This window comes from Macrotis lagotis, chromosome X (genome assembly GCF_037893015.1).
Source record: "Macrotis lagotis isolate mMagLag1 chromosome X, bilby.v1.9.chrom.fasta, whole genome shotgun sequence".
Taxonomy (NCBI): Eukaryota; Metazoa; Chordata; class Mammalia; order Peramelemorphia; family Peramelidae; genus Macrotis; species Macrotis lagotis.
In genome coordinates this window covers 560,529,202-560,545,968 of record NC_133666.1, presented here as the reverse complement: position 1 = coordinate 560,545,968, position 16,767 = coordinate 560,529,202, and the positions used below count along the sequence as shown (strand labels likewise).

At 36.6% G+C, this 16,767-nt stretch overlaps 1 protein-coding gene across 4 annotated transcripts in view; it reads left to right on the top strand.

The window, feature by feature from the left end:
- Positions 1-16,767, top strand: part of DPYS (dihydropyrimidinase) — a 124,145-nt gene that overhangs the window by 44,205 nt on the left and 63,173 nt on the right. For all 4 annotated transcript variants that reach the window (XM_074200928.1, XM_074200930.1, XM_074200927.1 and 1 more), the window contains 3 exons: positions 1,733-1,889; positions 4,077-4,218; positions 7,203-7,345. In XM_074200928.1, coding sequence (XP_074057029.1) covers positions 1,733-1,889; positions 4,077-4,218; positions 7,203-7,345 — 442 coding nt within the window. The remainder of the gene's footprint in view (positions 1-1,732; positions 1,890-4,076; positions 4,219-7,202; positions 7,346-16,767) is intronic.

Genomic DNA, 16,767 nt, shown 5'->3' with positions numbered 1-16,767 from the left:
TGTCTTTGATAAATTCTTATTCTATGTGCTCTCAGAAGTTTGTCTGAAAACATCTGATGATCTTAGTGCACTGCAAGTTCAATGTGAATCAATAGTATCATATGCTCAAAAATCTAATGTAAACCTGGCTTCCTTAAGAGAAGCAGAACAAGAGGTTATAGTCATTGGATATTAGCTCTAGAGCTAGAAAGGACCTCTGAGTCTCTCTCTGCTCCAATATTCACTTTGCAGATGAAGAATCTGAAGGCAAACCAAGTGACAGAAGGAATAAAAAACACTGGATCTGGAATCAAGTAAGCCTGAGTTCAAATCCTGCTTCAGACACTTACCAGTTGGTTGAACCTGGATATGTCACCATTTCTTCATTTGTAAAATGGAGACAATAATAGTACTTTCAGGGTTGTTGCAAGGATGAAATGAAATAATATTTGAAAAGCCCTTTGAAAACCTTAATGCACTCTACAAATGCTAGCTATAATTAAGGCCAGGGAAGTTAAGGGACTTGGCTATGGATTGGTCACACAATAAACATCATCAGCAGCAGCTTTTGAATCCAGAGCCTCTGGCTACAGAGACACTTTTTTCCCCCGCCATACCACACTGACTAGCTAGCAATAATGGGCCATATCTGGAATATTGTATTCCTTTCTGGATTCCACAACTTAAGGCCATTGATAAGAGGAGAAATAGACACAGAAAAGCTACTAAGACTGTGAGAACCTTGAGTCACTGCTCTCTGGGGATAGGCTAAAGCCCCTGAGGATGTTTAGCCTGCTGAAGAGAAAACTCAAAGGGGACATAATGTATTCACATATATCAAGAGCTAGACATAGAAGAGGGAATTGAAACTTGTTCTGTTTGACTCCAGAGGGCAGAGTCAGGAGAAACAGATGGAAGTTGTAGAGAAGGGAGATTAGGTTGAATTACAGGGAAAACTTCTTTACAATTATTCTTCAGTCATTTTTCTGTCACATCTGATTCTTCATGACCCCATTTAGGGTTTTCTTGGAAGAGATAATGAAATAGTTTGCCATTTCTATCTCCAGTTCATTTTATATATGAGGAAACTGAGGCAAAAAGGGCTAAGTGACTTTCCCAAGGTCACCTAGCTAGTGGAGTGTCTGAAACTGGATTTGAATTCAAGAAAATGAATTTTCATGGTTCCAGGTCTAATGCTCTATCCACTAAATCATCTAATTGCCCTTTACAATTAGAAGTGTCCAAAATGGACATAACATCCCTCTCAAGTAGGAATTGGGTGACCATATGTCTGCTGTATTATTCCTTTCAGATGCCTTCCAGGGTTGCACTATTGAGATCCCTTTCACTTCGAGAATTCTTATGTGAATCTATGTGAAAAGACCCTCTGAGGATGCATCCCTGGCTAGGGATTTTATTATCAAGGGATCAATGAATGATATATTTGCTAGTGTGGAATAGTTTAGCTGTTGTTGTTAGCTACTTGGGTTTTAAAGGAAAGTTCTCACTGAATTTATAATTACTCTTCTTAATAGAGAACCTGTCTGACAAAGAGTAATAACCTTTACATCCAAGATGCCACCCATTAGAATTTTATGTTATAAAGTATACATCCTCAGATGCAGTTAAAGGCAGCAGACATGGATGTTAATCCCCTCCCTCCTTTTTTTTTGCCTCAAGGGGGAAAAAAAGAAATATAGAATACCAAGTGCTAATGAAACTGTTGATTAATACTTGCCTTTGTACTTTACAGGAAAGGTGGTCTTTGGGGAGCCTATAGCTGCTAGTCTTGGAACAGATGGGACTCACTATTGGAATAAAGAATGGCATCATGCTGCCCACCATGTCATGGGACCCCCGTTAAGACCAGATCCTTCAACTCCTGGTTTCCTAATGAATTTACTGGCTAAGTAATCATTTATCAGAGTTCATAAACATTGTGCCCATGTAAAGTGGTGTAGTGGAGACAAAGGATGGTATAAGGAGGATTTGAAGTCAGAAGGACTGAGTTCAAATTCTACCCTTACTATTTTATTAATTATCTTTCTGACTTTGGCCAAATCCTTAACCTCTTTGGGTCTCAATTTCCTCAACAATAAAATGAGGACTTTCTTTTTCAAAGACCATATTCCTGTGCTTATATTCAATTAAGTTCCAAAAGTTTTTAAATACCTCCTATGTGCTAGGTCCTAGAAATACAACAAAAAGTAAAAAAATTCTTCCTCAAATAGTTTACATTTTTTCCCACCATACCACAATAGCCAGCTAACAATAATGGGCATAAGAGGCAGTTAGGAGGTACAATGAATATATCACTGACCCTGGAGCCAGAAACACTGGAACTAAACTCTGACCTCAGACATAAACTAGTTGTGTGACCATTGTCTCTATCTGCCTCTCTGCCTCAGTTTCCTCAATGGTAAAATGGGAATAAATAATAACACTTTCCTCCCAGGGTTGTTGAGAGGCTCAAATGAGATTTGTAAGGTGCTTAGTAGTGACTGGTATAAAATAGTACATAATAAAATATTTATTTCCTTCTTTACATAAGTTTTATCTAGATTCTTAGTCTACTAGTTATGGGTTGGAAGATATCTATATTTTTCAATTATCATTAGCCAAGGACTTTTATTTCTCTCCCTTGAATCTCCCAGGATTTATCTGTTTTATCTGCCCATATCAATATTTGGAAAATTAAATTGGCAAGAGACCTCCTATTAGAATTCTCAAACTGATGAATTCACAACTCCTCTAAAAATTAAACAAAATGAAGACCTATTAATGACTTACTTTTTTTTGGTAAAACAATGGGTTTAAGTGACTTGCCCAAGGTCACACAGCTAGGTAATTATTAAGTGTCTGAGGACAGATTTGAACTCATGTGCTCCTTACTCCAAGGCTGGTACTCTATTCACTGTGCCACCTAGCTGCCCCAATGACTTACTTTTTAAAAAAATTTTGTTTCCATATCACTTTTTAAAAATTTTTTTTATCCCTTAGACATAGGTTTATGATCCAAGGTCCAAAGATCCCTTTCAGGCAGTTTGTGAACTTATATGAGAAAAAAAATACATTTTTTTTGCTAATCCTTGACAGCTAACATATCCTTCAATGATTTAAAAACATTAACCTGAAAAGGATTCCCTAGGCTTTCCTGAACAGCCAGAGGAAAACCAAAAACTCTTTTGTAGTATTTTATTATCAAAATATTTTTGAATTTTTCATTTCTAATAATACTAATCCCTTACATTTTTCTATATCTTACAGTTTTCCTAGAACTTTCACACCAATTTTTTTCATTTCATTCTTACCACAATGAATCTATCAACCAATAAATTTGTATTAAGAGCTTACTATATGGTAGGAATCATACTAGACAAGGGGAATATATGTACAAAGAATGAAATTTTCCCTATTTGAAAGGAGCCTCCATTCCAGGGGAAGAGATAACAAAGAAAGGAAACGTGGAGCGAGCAAACACATATTTGAAATGCCTACTATATGCCAGGCTAAGCACTTTATAAGTATTATCTAACTTGAACAACAAGAAAATATCCAAATATATACAGAATAAACATAGAGAGAGTGAATACAGGTATATTCAAAGACCTTATATATGGTAGTTATGACAGTTGAGGGGATTTGGAAAGTCTATCTTCAAAAGATGTTGTTTGAGTTGTATCTTAAAGGAAGAAAGAGACTCTCTAAATGTCAGAGTTGGAAGGCACTGATCCTATAAAGTTGACAAAACTGGTAATGTTATTCCCTTTTCATACAGAGAAGTTAAGATGGAGAGAAGTTCCCAAAATCATACAACTGAAAATAAGATAGAGGCGAGGCAGGGATTCTAATTCTAAGCCCAGTGTTCTTTCTACTACATTCTGCTTTTCCCAGTAGGACTTTCAAAAAAAAGGTTGTCATCCAAAAGAAGACAAAATTCAAAACTAAAAAATGGAAAGTTATGTTCTTGGTAAAGCCTAGCATTCCCAGTTTGCATATTGTCAAAATAGCTTCCAAAGGAGGGAAAACACTAGAGAAGTCCACTGGGACACACCCCTTGAAAGATCACCTCATTCCCATGTCTTTTCTTTTTACAGTGGCGATCTTACCACAACTGGGTCAGATCACTGCACTTTCAACACCTGCCAAAAAGCCCTTGGGAGGGATGATTTTAGCAAGATCCCTAATGGGATCAACGGAGTTGAGGATCGAATGTCAGTCCTATGGGAAAAGGGCGTGGTAAGTTTCATGAGATGCAGCCCAGGTAGCCCCTGTCTTCCAGCAGGTAGCTCAGACACCATCCAGGGCCATCTCCAGTCACCCTGATTCATATCTGGCCACTGGACCCAGACGGCTCTGGAGGAGAGAGTGAGACAGGTGACTTAGCTCAGGATCCCCCTCACTCAAATCCAATTCATGTGCTTGTCATGGCATCACCTCCCTGATGTCAGATGTCATGGTCTTCTTCGATAACAAAGGACAAACAACATCATCATCAGATCAGAGACCAAAGTAGGTTGTGCCTTCCCAGAGAAGTCTTCTCCTAGTTTCCACAGGGGTATGAATATTACATCCCTCTATTCTAGGAAAAGCCAAGGCACCGTTTTCTCTATTGCACAGCTTGGGGGCTCTAGTGCCTCATCACGCAGAGCTGTTAGAAGTTAATTAAGCTAATTATAGAGCAGATGATGCAGAGTATGTTCAAAGTCTTTGAGGTTATTGGGCCCTTCAGTCTTGCTTTTCAGAATCTTAAACCCTAGTGTATCATTAGAATAGGGATAAGAAATGACAAAACAAGACTTAAATTCTTATATTTTTTTACAATAACACTATCTTTCAGAAAACCCACAGAGATGGCCTATGGGACTCATGGATGCTATGACTTGCAGTTTAAAAATTATTGTCTGCAGACACATATAAGTGATAAACCCAGCCATAGAGCATGAGCCTATAAAATCTCATTCCCAAAGTTTAAAAATAACACAAACCAATCCACAAAGGATTCAAATTCAGGTCTTTCTGATTATTTGTTCAATTATCTATTCTTTCTCTCTCCTAGTGATCTTATATTTGTAGAGTTGCCAACTAAATGGAAACAATTTAAACTATATCTAAAATGAGAAGTTTTCTACTTTAGAACAATTATAATGGGGAAAAGGGATATGTTTTACTTATAAGTTGGAATATCTATGACAATTTGGCAGATCTAGGTGGTGAATTGGATAGAGCTCTATTTAGGCTCAGACACTATCTGTGTGACCTTAGGTAAGTTACTTAACTTTTCTGTCTCAGTTTCTTCAGCTGTAAAACAGAGATAATAATAGCATCTACTTTGCAGTATCATTGTGGAGATCAAATGAAATATTTATTAAACATAGAGCCTGGCACTCAACTAACACTAAATAAATGTGTATTTCCTTCCTTCAAAACTCCTTCAGTTCTTGACTAAGAGCAACTTACAAATGTTCCCTTTATTCCTCCACTGGCTCCTCAAATTTTGCAAGGATTTTCTAACCTTTCATTGCTGTTGCCATGACAACATCCACTTCTTCATTATTACTAATTTTAATTATGTGTCCTTATTCTTATTTACAGATTAGTTTTCATTGATACCATTTCAGTTTGGCAGCACTTTGCTAACACTGAGGGATGACTTTGTCCTAGCAGGACCATGTCTCTGGGTCACCTTGTAGCCTGAATGATGTCTCATGTCTCTAGAAGGCAAGGAAGTCTAACTATAGTTTGTAGGCTTTTCAAGAACTTCTCTCACAGAAGATGTCATGTCTCTAACTCAGCATCTTCTGTTTTCTGGTCTTTTCCTTAGATTAATAGATTGTCCCTCTTACTTTGGAGGGTTGCAGCCATCTGATCACTGATTGGTTTAAAGGAATAGGTATTGAACTGGCAAGGAAAAATCTGAGTCTTCCAGAAACATGAGTCATGGGGAAACAATACATTTTTTTAATCAGAGGAAAGAGGATTTCAGCCATCCTCCTTCATTGAATTACAAGGAAATGATCATTTTAATAAAAATGCAAAATATTGCCATCACATGGACTACAGATGTGATTATTCATGCTTAGCTGACTATAGATGCAGCTTCATTGTGATTTTGTAAATGTGGGAGACAGTGATTTTTTTTCCTTAGATGCCAAAGGCTCAGGATTCATCAATGTGGGCACTCATTGGACCATCTTGGATCCCAGTTCTTCAGAAGCTTTAGCAGCCCCTCAAATGCCATAGCAGACAGGGTTGTTGATATTAGTTTTTTTTTTTTGAGGGAGGGATTCTGTAGTCAAAAGTTGCATCACTCTACAGATAAACTAATGAATGGGTCTCTCTGGGCATAACTAGACTGATTGATTCTTGTATTCCAAGGGTGCAGTTTGTTTCTGGACCCATGTTTGGAACTTTTCCAGCTTGATACTGGAGTTTCTCATTTCATTCTCCAAGCTATTTTAAAGTTGAAGAAACTGAGGCAAACAGGATTAAGTGACTTATCCAGGGTCCCACAACTAGTAAATGTCTGAGACCCTATTTGAACTTAAGAAAAGTTGTATTGGAAGAATTGCCAAGAACCCAGAACCCCAAGAACCTATGATACAAGATGTACTCAGAGAGGGACTTCCATGGAGAGAAGACCTAAATAGTGACTCAGAAAGTTCAAGACTTTTGACCTTTGCATATGGTTGTACTTAAGGAAGCATTCATGATGTAGCAGAAATCAAACTAGATTTTTGAGCAACCCACAAAGTTTAAATTCAAATTCTATTTCAGCTCTTTGCTGCCTATGTGTAGATTCTTTGGGTTCCAGCTTCCTCACCTATAAAATGAGAAGGATGGACTAAATAATCTCTAAGGTTAAAAAAAAGATTAATTTCTGAGGAGATTGTAGTGTTCCATTATTTGGGTCATATTGTCATTCTTTGAGACTAATTAATAGTTCAAAAATAGTTTGATCAATATAGCGTGAGATAATCAGTACAATATAGATGGATAAGTAGTACAGTGGATGAAACACTAGACTTCAAACACTTAATAACTTTGTATGACCCTGGACAATTAACCTTTTCCAGGCTGTTTTCCACCTGTAAAATGGGGATAATGCAAGCTTATGCTAGTCATCATAGTAATACTCTCAAAGTCTCATATCTTTTAATAGAATACTGTCATCATATTTCCATTAGGATGAGTTTTTTTTTTCTTTTTGACCTATGTTACAGCATAGTGGCAAAATGGATGAAAACCGATTTGTTGCTGTTACCAGCACTAATGCTGCTAAAATCTTTAATCTCTACCCAAGGAAAGGAAGAATTGCTGTAGGATCTGATGCTGATATTGTGATTTGGGACCCAAAAGCAACAAGGTAAGTAAGGTACAAGGTCACATTCTCTGGCCTTTATGGGGGACCAGGGAAAGGATTTGTTTTCCATCAGTCAATCAAGTGATCAATAATGAAAAGCCTACTATGTGCCTCACCTAAGGATCGACATTATAGAGACAAAGACAATACCCACTCCTGTCCTCAAAGGGCTTAAATTCTACCCCAGGGATTCAGAATGTTCACAAATAAGTAATTCAGAGATGTACAGTCAATACAAAGTGATAGAGGGGAAAATGGGAAGGTGGACCTAAATAGAAATATCAGAAAAGATCTTTAAAAGGAGTTGGTGCTTGATCTCAGCCATTAAGGAATCTTGAGGGTCAAAGAGACAGTGATAAAGAAGAGGAACATGTCAGACTTGAGGGACATATTGTACAAAGGTAGAAGGTGGGAGATGGTATGTCCTGTGCATCCTACAAATTTGTAAAATAATTAAATTGCATGGATCCATTTCCCATCATGTGGCATGTAGAGGGAATCTTAGACACTTCTGAGACCTTACAATACAAGAAATATATAGAAAACTTAGACATCCAGGTCATTTCTCAGAAATTAATTCTATAGTAATATAGATTTTGTGATTTAAGCAAAGACCTAGAGTACAAATAATAGAAATGTAGAGAGTTAAGAGGAACCTAAATTTAGAAATCTAGAACTGGAAGGGACTTTGTATATAGATCAAGCCAATCTCATTTCTTGTTTTTTTTTTGAACAGATGAAGAATTGAGGTTCAGAAATATTAAGTGACTTGTCTAAGGCCATACAGATAATATAATACAGCCAGGTCCTGTAACTCCAGTGGTAGTTCTCCTATATTCTCTTCCCTTAAAAAAAAAGCTAAACTGGAAACTGGAAATTTGGAATAATTATATACATTTTTCTATTTTAGGAAGTAAAAATTAAATTGTTTCTAATAGGGGACCAGATTTACCACTTGTGTTTACCTTAAATTCAGAATTCCCTGTTCACATCAGCTTTTCTTTTCTAATTTTTACTGTTCTACAGTAATATTGGAGGTTATACACAGCCCACTAACTGAGAAAATCATGGAATGAGGACTACAGCTTTATTAACTCACTTCAAGTTTTCTAACAAATAAGACAACCATTGCGAGCCTTTTATGTGCTTAAGAGTCCTTTTATTGCTAAAAAGTTAGAAAGTTTAGGCCCACCCCCATTATTTGATTATGGCCCTCAGTTTCCTTATCTATTAATTAGAGTGATGGACTGGATGGTCTCTTAGGTTCCTTTCAGTTCTAGATCTATGATTCTATGTCAGCCTGCTATGAGGGATGCTATAATAGGCTCTATGATATATGACAATGCAATTGAAGGCAAGAGCTTACTGTTGAATTCTTATTGTTGGGGTATATCAATGGAACCCACTTTATATAATTGATTGAGAGGTCAGAGGGCAACATCATCATTTTTTCACTGGGGTCAACTAACAATGTAGGTAGGTCCATGTTGCTTGAAGATAAGACCTAGACATTGATGCAAAACTCAAGACATTCTCCTTTGACATACCTCTTTAGGGCTACTATGAATAGAGACCAAAACATGACAAAATAGAAAGATCACTGGTTTGGAAATAGAAAATTTGGATTTGAATTCTGACTCTGCTATTGACCAATTGTGTAGCTCTGCATAAATCTGATTGCTTACCCTCTCTGGCTTCAATTTTTTTCTGATGCAATAAATGAAGGGTTTGGACTAGATCAGTGGTTTTCAAAATGTTTGGTTTCGGGATTCCATTGAGGACCCCCTTAAGGAGCTTTTGCTTATGTGAGTTATAGCTACTAATAATTACTGTTTCAGAAACTGAAATATCTTAGTATTGTTATAAAAATAATGATGATTTCACAAATCCCATGGAAGAGTCTTAAAGATCCCCACTGCTTCCTGGACCACATTTTGACAACTGTTGGGCTAAATGATCATAGAGCTTATTCCCAGATCCATAATTTGTGATTTTCCCAACCTAGTATCAAGTGAATATAGGTCATCTTATTAGCATGATGCTGCTTCTAGCTTTAAAACACCTTAGTCTACTTCTTATTACCAATTCTGTAATTCATGCTTTGGAATATACATAGTGTAAATGTAAGAAATATACATAGTGTAAGTGTAAGAAATTCACTTGGCCTCTACCTCAGTTTCCTCATTTAAAAAAATAGAAATAATACTAGCCCCTACCTCCCAGGGTTGCGGTGAAGATAAAACAAATGAGAATATTTGTAAAGCACTTTGCAAATCTTAAAGTGCTAAAGAAAGTGCTACCTATTAATATTATTATGAAATATTAATAACAGTTAATATTATTATAGAATAACTCCCAATAGTATATATGCTCTTCAAGGACAAGAGTTATTTCATTTTTGACTTTGTGTCACATATGCATGAGGTGGAGTTTAGGACCTCATGTATCAAATGAGTGGGTCTCAGTTTTCCCAAAGAAGCACCATGTGGTTACAATCAATCTTATAGCTTTAGGATATAAATCTCTTTTTGTGGGGTAGGGGCAAGGGGAGAAAGGGGAGATTATGGAAGAAATACATTTCTCCAACCCAGAATTTAGCTCTTCAATCCAGTTCAATTCCATTTACACAAATGGAACACATAATAAAGGCAGTTTTAGACTTTAAACATTTATTTAGCAAAAATAAATAATAATACCATCATAAGTATTCATGTTTTAAAGTCAATGTAGGAATAATAAATACACTACAACTTACACATTAATCTGGTTTCATAATCTTCCACCAATGCACTTAGAGAACTGGATTTCTGTGTGCCTACTCTTTTCTATCAGGGAAGCACATGGAGTAGGAAAAAACCATGCATGCAAATCATTCTTGAGTTCAAATCCAGCCTCAGACATTTACCTAGTTGTATGCACTTGGGCAAATCACTCAACCCTGTTTGCCTCAGTTTCCTTATCTGTGAAAAAAGAGAAATGGCAAACCAAATCACTCTAGCATCTTTGCTAAGAAAACCCCAAATGGGGTCACAAAGAATCCAACATGATTGAAATGACTGATCAACCACAATAATAGCCCCACCTCCTGGGGTTGCTGTGATTTTTTTTAAATGAGGTAAGATTTGTAAAGTATTCCTCACCAATATATTCTTATGTACTCCAACTAAATTGGAACAAATAGAGCTCATAAAAAATTGTGAGTTTTTTAATTTTAATTTTTGTTTTGTTTTTATGTGTTCCTAACAGATTGGAACAAATAGAGCTCACAAAAAATTGTGGGCTCTTTGATTTTTAAACTTTTTTATTTTTTTTATGTTTTTATGTATTCCTAACAGATTGGAACAAATAGAGCTCACCAAAAAAAAAAAGCTCAGGTTTGACTCTGCTCAGTCTCCTGGTCAAGTTTCTCACCTTTCACAGACTCCATCTTTCAGTCACATCTCAGCATTTCCTCCTTTACAACAAAACAGATACAGTCTGGATTTTCTCCTCTTCCCTGTGTTTTCTTCTCAAACAGCAAGGACAACTGAAGCTTCTGAATACTTCAACACTCACAATGAAGGGCATCAAAAGGCTATAGCTGGAACTGAAGCTCTTTTCCAAACCAGTTCCACTCCTGATTCAGCTAATCAGAAACTTCTTGTTGACTGAATATTCCTATTGCTGAATTCTTCAAACAGCTGTGAGAGGGGTGCTTTCCAATTCCCTTCTGAGCCTTTCTTCTCCTGTTTAGTTCTTCAATTGTCTTCACCACATATTTTCAATGCCTTGAATCAGAGCATCCTGGTAATCAAAATTCATCCTTTACTTAAGATGTTAAAAACTCAGCACATCTCTACCATGAAATCAAGTTCTTATTTAATCATCCCTTAGTCTCCAAACAGATATATGATTTTTTCATCTTATGAGTTTTATCCTCTTAAGTCTTAAAACAATTACATGCAAATGAGCCTAGGGACCACAATGCTCTGCAGCTTCAACCATTAATCAGTTTTCAAAACATTCCTCTATCTCAGTCTGTGTCACGCAAACTGCTTCTTCATATTCACATTTTATCAGTTTTTAAGAAATAAAAGTTCTTTTTCTGTTCTTTTTAATCCATCAATCTGTTCACATACAAACCAGGCATCAGCCTACATCCTTTACAAGGTTATTTAAACTTTATATTTATGCCACACTATTTTCTGCTCTAAACTTCTAAAATCCTAGTGGAAGAGAACATTTCTTTACACATATATTTTAGCAGTTTTTATTAAACCAGAGTTCATTTCCTACTCTTTTCAGGCATCATACTGTTTAGTTATAAAAGAGGCAATACCTTTTATCCTTTACTAGTTGATTTTTACTTTTTCTTTACACAAAAGTATTTTTTTTCTGTTTTTCTATACACCAGAATGATCTGTAGGAAAGGACCATTGCCCTAGAGAGACAGGACCTTATATATTTTTTAACTTTAACTTGAAACAGTGCTTAGTACATAATAGGTATTTCATAAATTTTTATTAAATGAGTGATTACACGAACAAAGCAGTAGAGGACTGATTTTCTAGTTGATAAATCATCTCAGTGCCTTCCATCTTACCTTTTAAAATAGTCCATTGACGGAGGTTATATTCAGAGTGGTAGCATCATCTGACTGATGAGGAAACTGAAATGCAGACAGGTAAGGAGCTAAACAATAATGTTACTGGAACTGGAATCCAGATTTTATGATGCCTAGTACTCCTATCACTATACTGTGGTGTGGTCCTTTAAAAAAACACAGGACCCTGATGCAGAAATCCCAAATGGTTGAGGCTGTACTTAAGTTTTCTGTTTATTACTAGGGATCATAAAATTTTGACTTTAAGGAGGTTTAAAATATTAACTAGACAAAGAGTTTAAGATAATATGTGGCCTTGAGCTGGTTATATCTTTATGACCAAACTTTTGCCTTTCTAAAGCCATAATAAGGACAGTGGGACTAGCCCATGGGAGCTTGTCCGAGGCAATGTCTTTAAGAGTTCAGGTGACAAGATAACCTTTTTAAAAAAAGTTTGTTTGGTATAAGGAGATACTGTATTCTCTGAAAGCACAAGATTTTTTTCAAGTTATCTATTCTACAGGGGTGGAATATGTTTCGTATATGCACAATTCTCAATTCTTTTTCAAAATGCTGTTCTTCATTTAGTTTGTGGAAGAGCAGAAAATAATGCTGGCTTTTGGGATCAGAGGACCTGGGTTTGAGTTCTAGCTCTGCTTGTGGGACTTGGGCAAATCACTTCTCCTTGAGCCTCAGTTTTCTCATTTGCAAAACGAGAGGATTGGAATAGATGATCTCAAAGGTCCCTTCTAACTCCAAATGTATGATCATAGAAGGCTCACAACTGTACTGTGAAATAGTTACCCGTCAGCCAACAAGTACCAGACACTATGATTTCTAGGAATACAAAAAAAGGCACATGAGTCCCTGCTCTCAAGAAGCCTATGGTTCAATGGGGGAGTCAATATGCCAATGTCTCATGTACAGACAAGCTATATACAAGATAATCAAATGGAGGGAAGGAGGCATTAAGGGGGTTTGGGAAAAGCTTCTTGTAAAAGGTGGAATTTTAGATGGGTCTTAAATAAAGTCAGGAAAGCCAGGAGGCAGAGATGAGAAAGGAAGAGAATTTCAAGCATGGGAGACAGGGTGAAAATTCTTGGAGCTAGAAAAATGGGTTGTCTTGTGTGAGGAACAGCAAGGAAGTCATTGTCACTGAATCACAAAGATATGGGAAGTGTAAGGTATTAGAAGAGTGAATGCCAAAAAGAAAATTTTATATTTGATCCTGGAGCTGATAGAATGTCATCATTTTATTGAATAGGAATTTGGAAGAAGTTAGGATGGCATGGTCAGAGTTGTTTAAAAAAAACATTTTGACAGCTGAGGGGAGGGTGGACTGGAATAGGGAGAGAGTTGTGGCAGACTGAAGGAGCACTAAAAACTGGAGGAGAAAAATAAAAGACAAAGCAATGTTATAGAAACTGGAAGCTAAAACATGTGAGGAATGAAAGGATCTAATTAAAATAGCCCATTGGCAGTGGGCTATATTCGGAGTGGTAGCACCATCTGACTGATGAGGAACCTGAAATACAGTCAGATAAAGAGCTAAACAATAATGGCATTGGAACTAGAATCCAAATTTTATGGCTCCTAGTACTCCTATCTCCATACTGTGGTGTCATCCTTTTAAAAAAGCACAGGAACTTTATTTTAAATTTAAGAAGCCACTCAAAGGAAATTAGAGGATGTAACAACAAAAGAGATCAATAAAATTTTAGTCCTTTTTTTTTTTAAAGAAGCCACTCAGTGTTTAGTTTAAGTGTACTAACAGAATAATTCATGGTTGATGATCTGCTAAAAAGGTGATAATTTTTTGTATGTAAATAATTATGTTTGTCCTTTGTTCTGAAAGAAGACTACACATCCTGGAGGTGATGCCCTACCAAGCACAGGAAGTGGATTTGAGAGAGGGGAGGTGCTGTACTAAGTCACCAGTCTCATTTTCTCCTCTAGAGTCAACTGAGTCCAGTGGTCAGATATGAATCAAGATCACTGGAGATGGTCCTGAATTTGAGGCAATTAGGATTAAGTTATTTTTCCAAGGTTACCTAGCTAGTCAGTTTTTCAAATGTTTCTGACTCTAGGGCTATCCACTGCTCCATCCAGTTTTTATTTTAAAAAAAAATTTAATTAATTTTTATTTATTTAAGGCAATAGTATTAAGTGACTTGCCCCAAAAAATTGCCCAGCTAGACAAATTTTTTTAAGTATCTGAGGTTAGGTTTGAACTCAGGTCCTCCGGACTACAGGACTGGCGTTCTATCCACTGCATCACCTAGCTGCTCCCCCAGTTGGTATTGTTATTCCTATTATTGTAAAGGAGACCAATAAACCTTTCCCTGTCATTTTAAATTAAATTAGACCACAAAATCTTTGATATTTTTTGATGCCTAAATACTATTCTTTAGGGCCTCTCTCACTGTTTTTAATTTCCAAATTAAGTCTGAGTACTATGTTTGGGCCATTATCTTAGACAATTGAACAAGGAGAAATGGCCTGAACTGTGAATAATGCACTTACTTCATTTACCATATATTGTTACTTTGAGGGTATTTATAGACTGTGATTATGTCTCTTTGAGTCATCTGGTTTCTGAACCACATAAATTTAGAACCTTTCATTTCTTACATGTTTTAGCTACCCATTTCTATAAAATTGCTTTGTCCTTTATTTTTCTCCTTCAGTTTTTAGTGTTCCTTCTTAATTGTGTGTCAAGATCCAAGTGTGTTTCCCTCTCCATGGGTACCTCAAGCTCTACCACAGTCTACTCCCAGATTCTATATATTACCTACCTTATTCTCCTCTGAAATTTTCTTCAATTTAAATCCCTTACAGCAAACACAGAATTTATATAGTTATCTGATTTTCATTCAGCTCTCTGGGTTTTAAATCCTTTCTTTCATTATGCAATGATGGTTAAGGGAAATTGAACATTTGAATTTCCTTAAATTTAAGTTTTGGGGTAAACATAAACAAAATGTTTAACTTTTTAGTGCTCACTTTTTTTGGTATATGCATACGTGTGTGTGTGTGTGTGTGTGTGTGTGTGTGTTTATGTTATAGGTAAACACAATGTTGTTTGGTATAAAAAGAAGTGATCTTAGACCAACAAATTCTAGATTCAGGTCTTACCTGTAATACATTCTGGATCACATACCAGAATTTATTATAGCCAAGACCTCCTCTGCCCAATTCTCTGTTGTGAGGAATATATGGGTGTTTGGGTTCCACAAGAATGTGAAGGAAGGATTGTTAGTTTACATTAAAAAGACTAGGGTCTGCCTATATTGATGCCTATGGGCAAGGTACTAAATTAAGATAAAATATTGAGCCTCCATTTGATCAAAAACTGCCCCATCTGTTTTTAAGTTAACCTAGTCTTGACCTTCTCCTTTGCACATGCTCATTAGTATAATGAACAGGGCTGGGGAAATGTATGGGGACCAATGCATCAAATTTTAGATTGTGACCCCAGCCTATGATTGGCATAAGGGGGCACTTTCAAAAAATATAAAAGAGCTTGCATTTTGGAATTTCCTCATCCCTCTCTCCCACCTTGAGAGTTATGCCATTTTGTTAAGATTTGAACCTGAGTTCAAATGTGACCTCAGATGCTTAATAAAAACTATTTTAATCACTTTGGATTAAGTATTCACAAGCCATTTATAACATCTAAGATGTAGAGAAGGGGTTGATTTGCATTCATTGAGGAGTTTTCTCATTGGAGGAGTTTTTGTTGTTTAGTCTTATCAGTTGTTTCTGACTCTTTGTGATCCCAATTGGGGTTTTCTTGGCAAAGAAATGAGTAATTTACCATTTGAGATCTTCAGGATGCCTCCATATCACTTCTTCTGACCCCCATGTGAGCTCTTGGCTTGTGTGAGTACTCCATAAAATAGATTTTTTTTTTGGCAAGCATACATCTGGCATTCTAATGTGTCCAGCTCATTGTAGTTGTACTCTCTATAGTATTGTTGGAATGCTGGGCAGTTTACCTTGATAAAGGATCTCAGTGTCTGGTATCTTCTTCTGCTGGGTGATCTTCAGAATTTCCCTAAGACAATTTAAATGAAAGTGATTCAGTCTCCTGATATAGTGCTGGTAGACTGCCAGGTTTCACAGGCATACAGCAATGAGGTCAGCACAACAGCTCTGTAGACCTTCACTTTGGTAGACCTCTTCTCTCCCATACTTTCTTTCTGGGGTCCCAAATACTGAACTTGCTCTGGCAATGTGAGTGTCTACTTCATTGTCAATGTGTCCCTCCTTGGAAAGGACACTGCCAAGGTAAGTGAACTTGTCCACAGTACTCAAAAATTCTCGATTTGCTATAAGCAGTGGTTCCACCTATGTATGGTATGATGCTGGCTGATGGAGCACCTGGGTTTTCTTGGTGTAAATTATTAGACCAAAATGAGCACAAGCAGCAGACAATGATCCATACTTTGTTGCATCTCAACTTCAGAAGCTGCGTGTAGTGCATAATCATCTGCAATCAGAAGATCATGCATCAACACTCCCTCTACTTTGGTCTTGGCTTGTAGCCTTTTCAAATAAAGAATTTACCATCAGTGCAGTAGCTGACTTTGAAGCAATGTTCATTGAAGGTGTTTGATAACATGGCTGAAAATATCATGCTAAAAAGTATGGGAGCAAGTATACATCCTTATTTTTACTCTGTTGGTGACTGGGAAATCTCAAAAGCATCGTCCACTGTCTAGAACTCGGGCAAGTATGTTGTCATGAAATTGATGTACAATACTGATGAACTTCTCCATGCAATCAAATATTGACATAATTTTCCATAAATCCTCATGACTGAGAGTATCAAAGGCCTTGG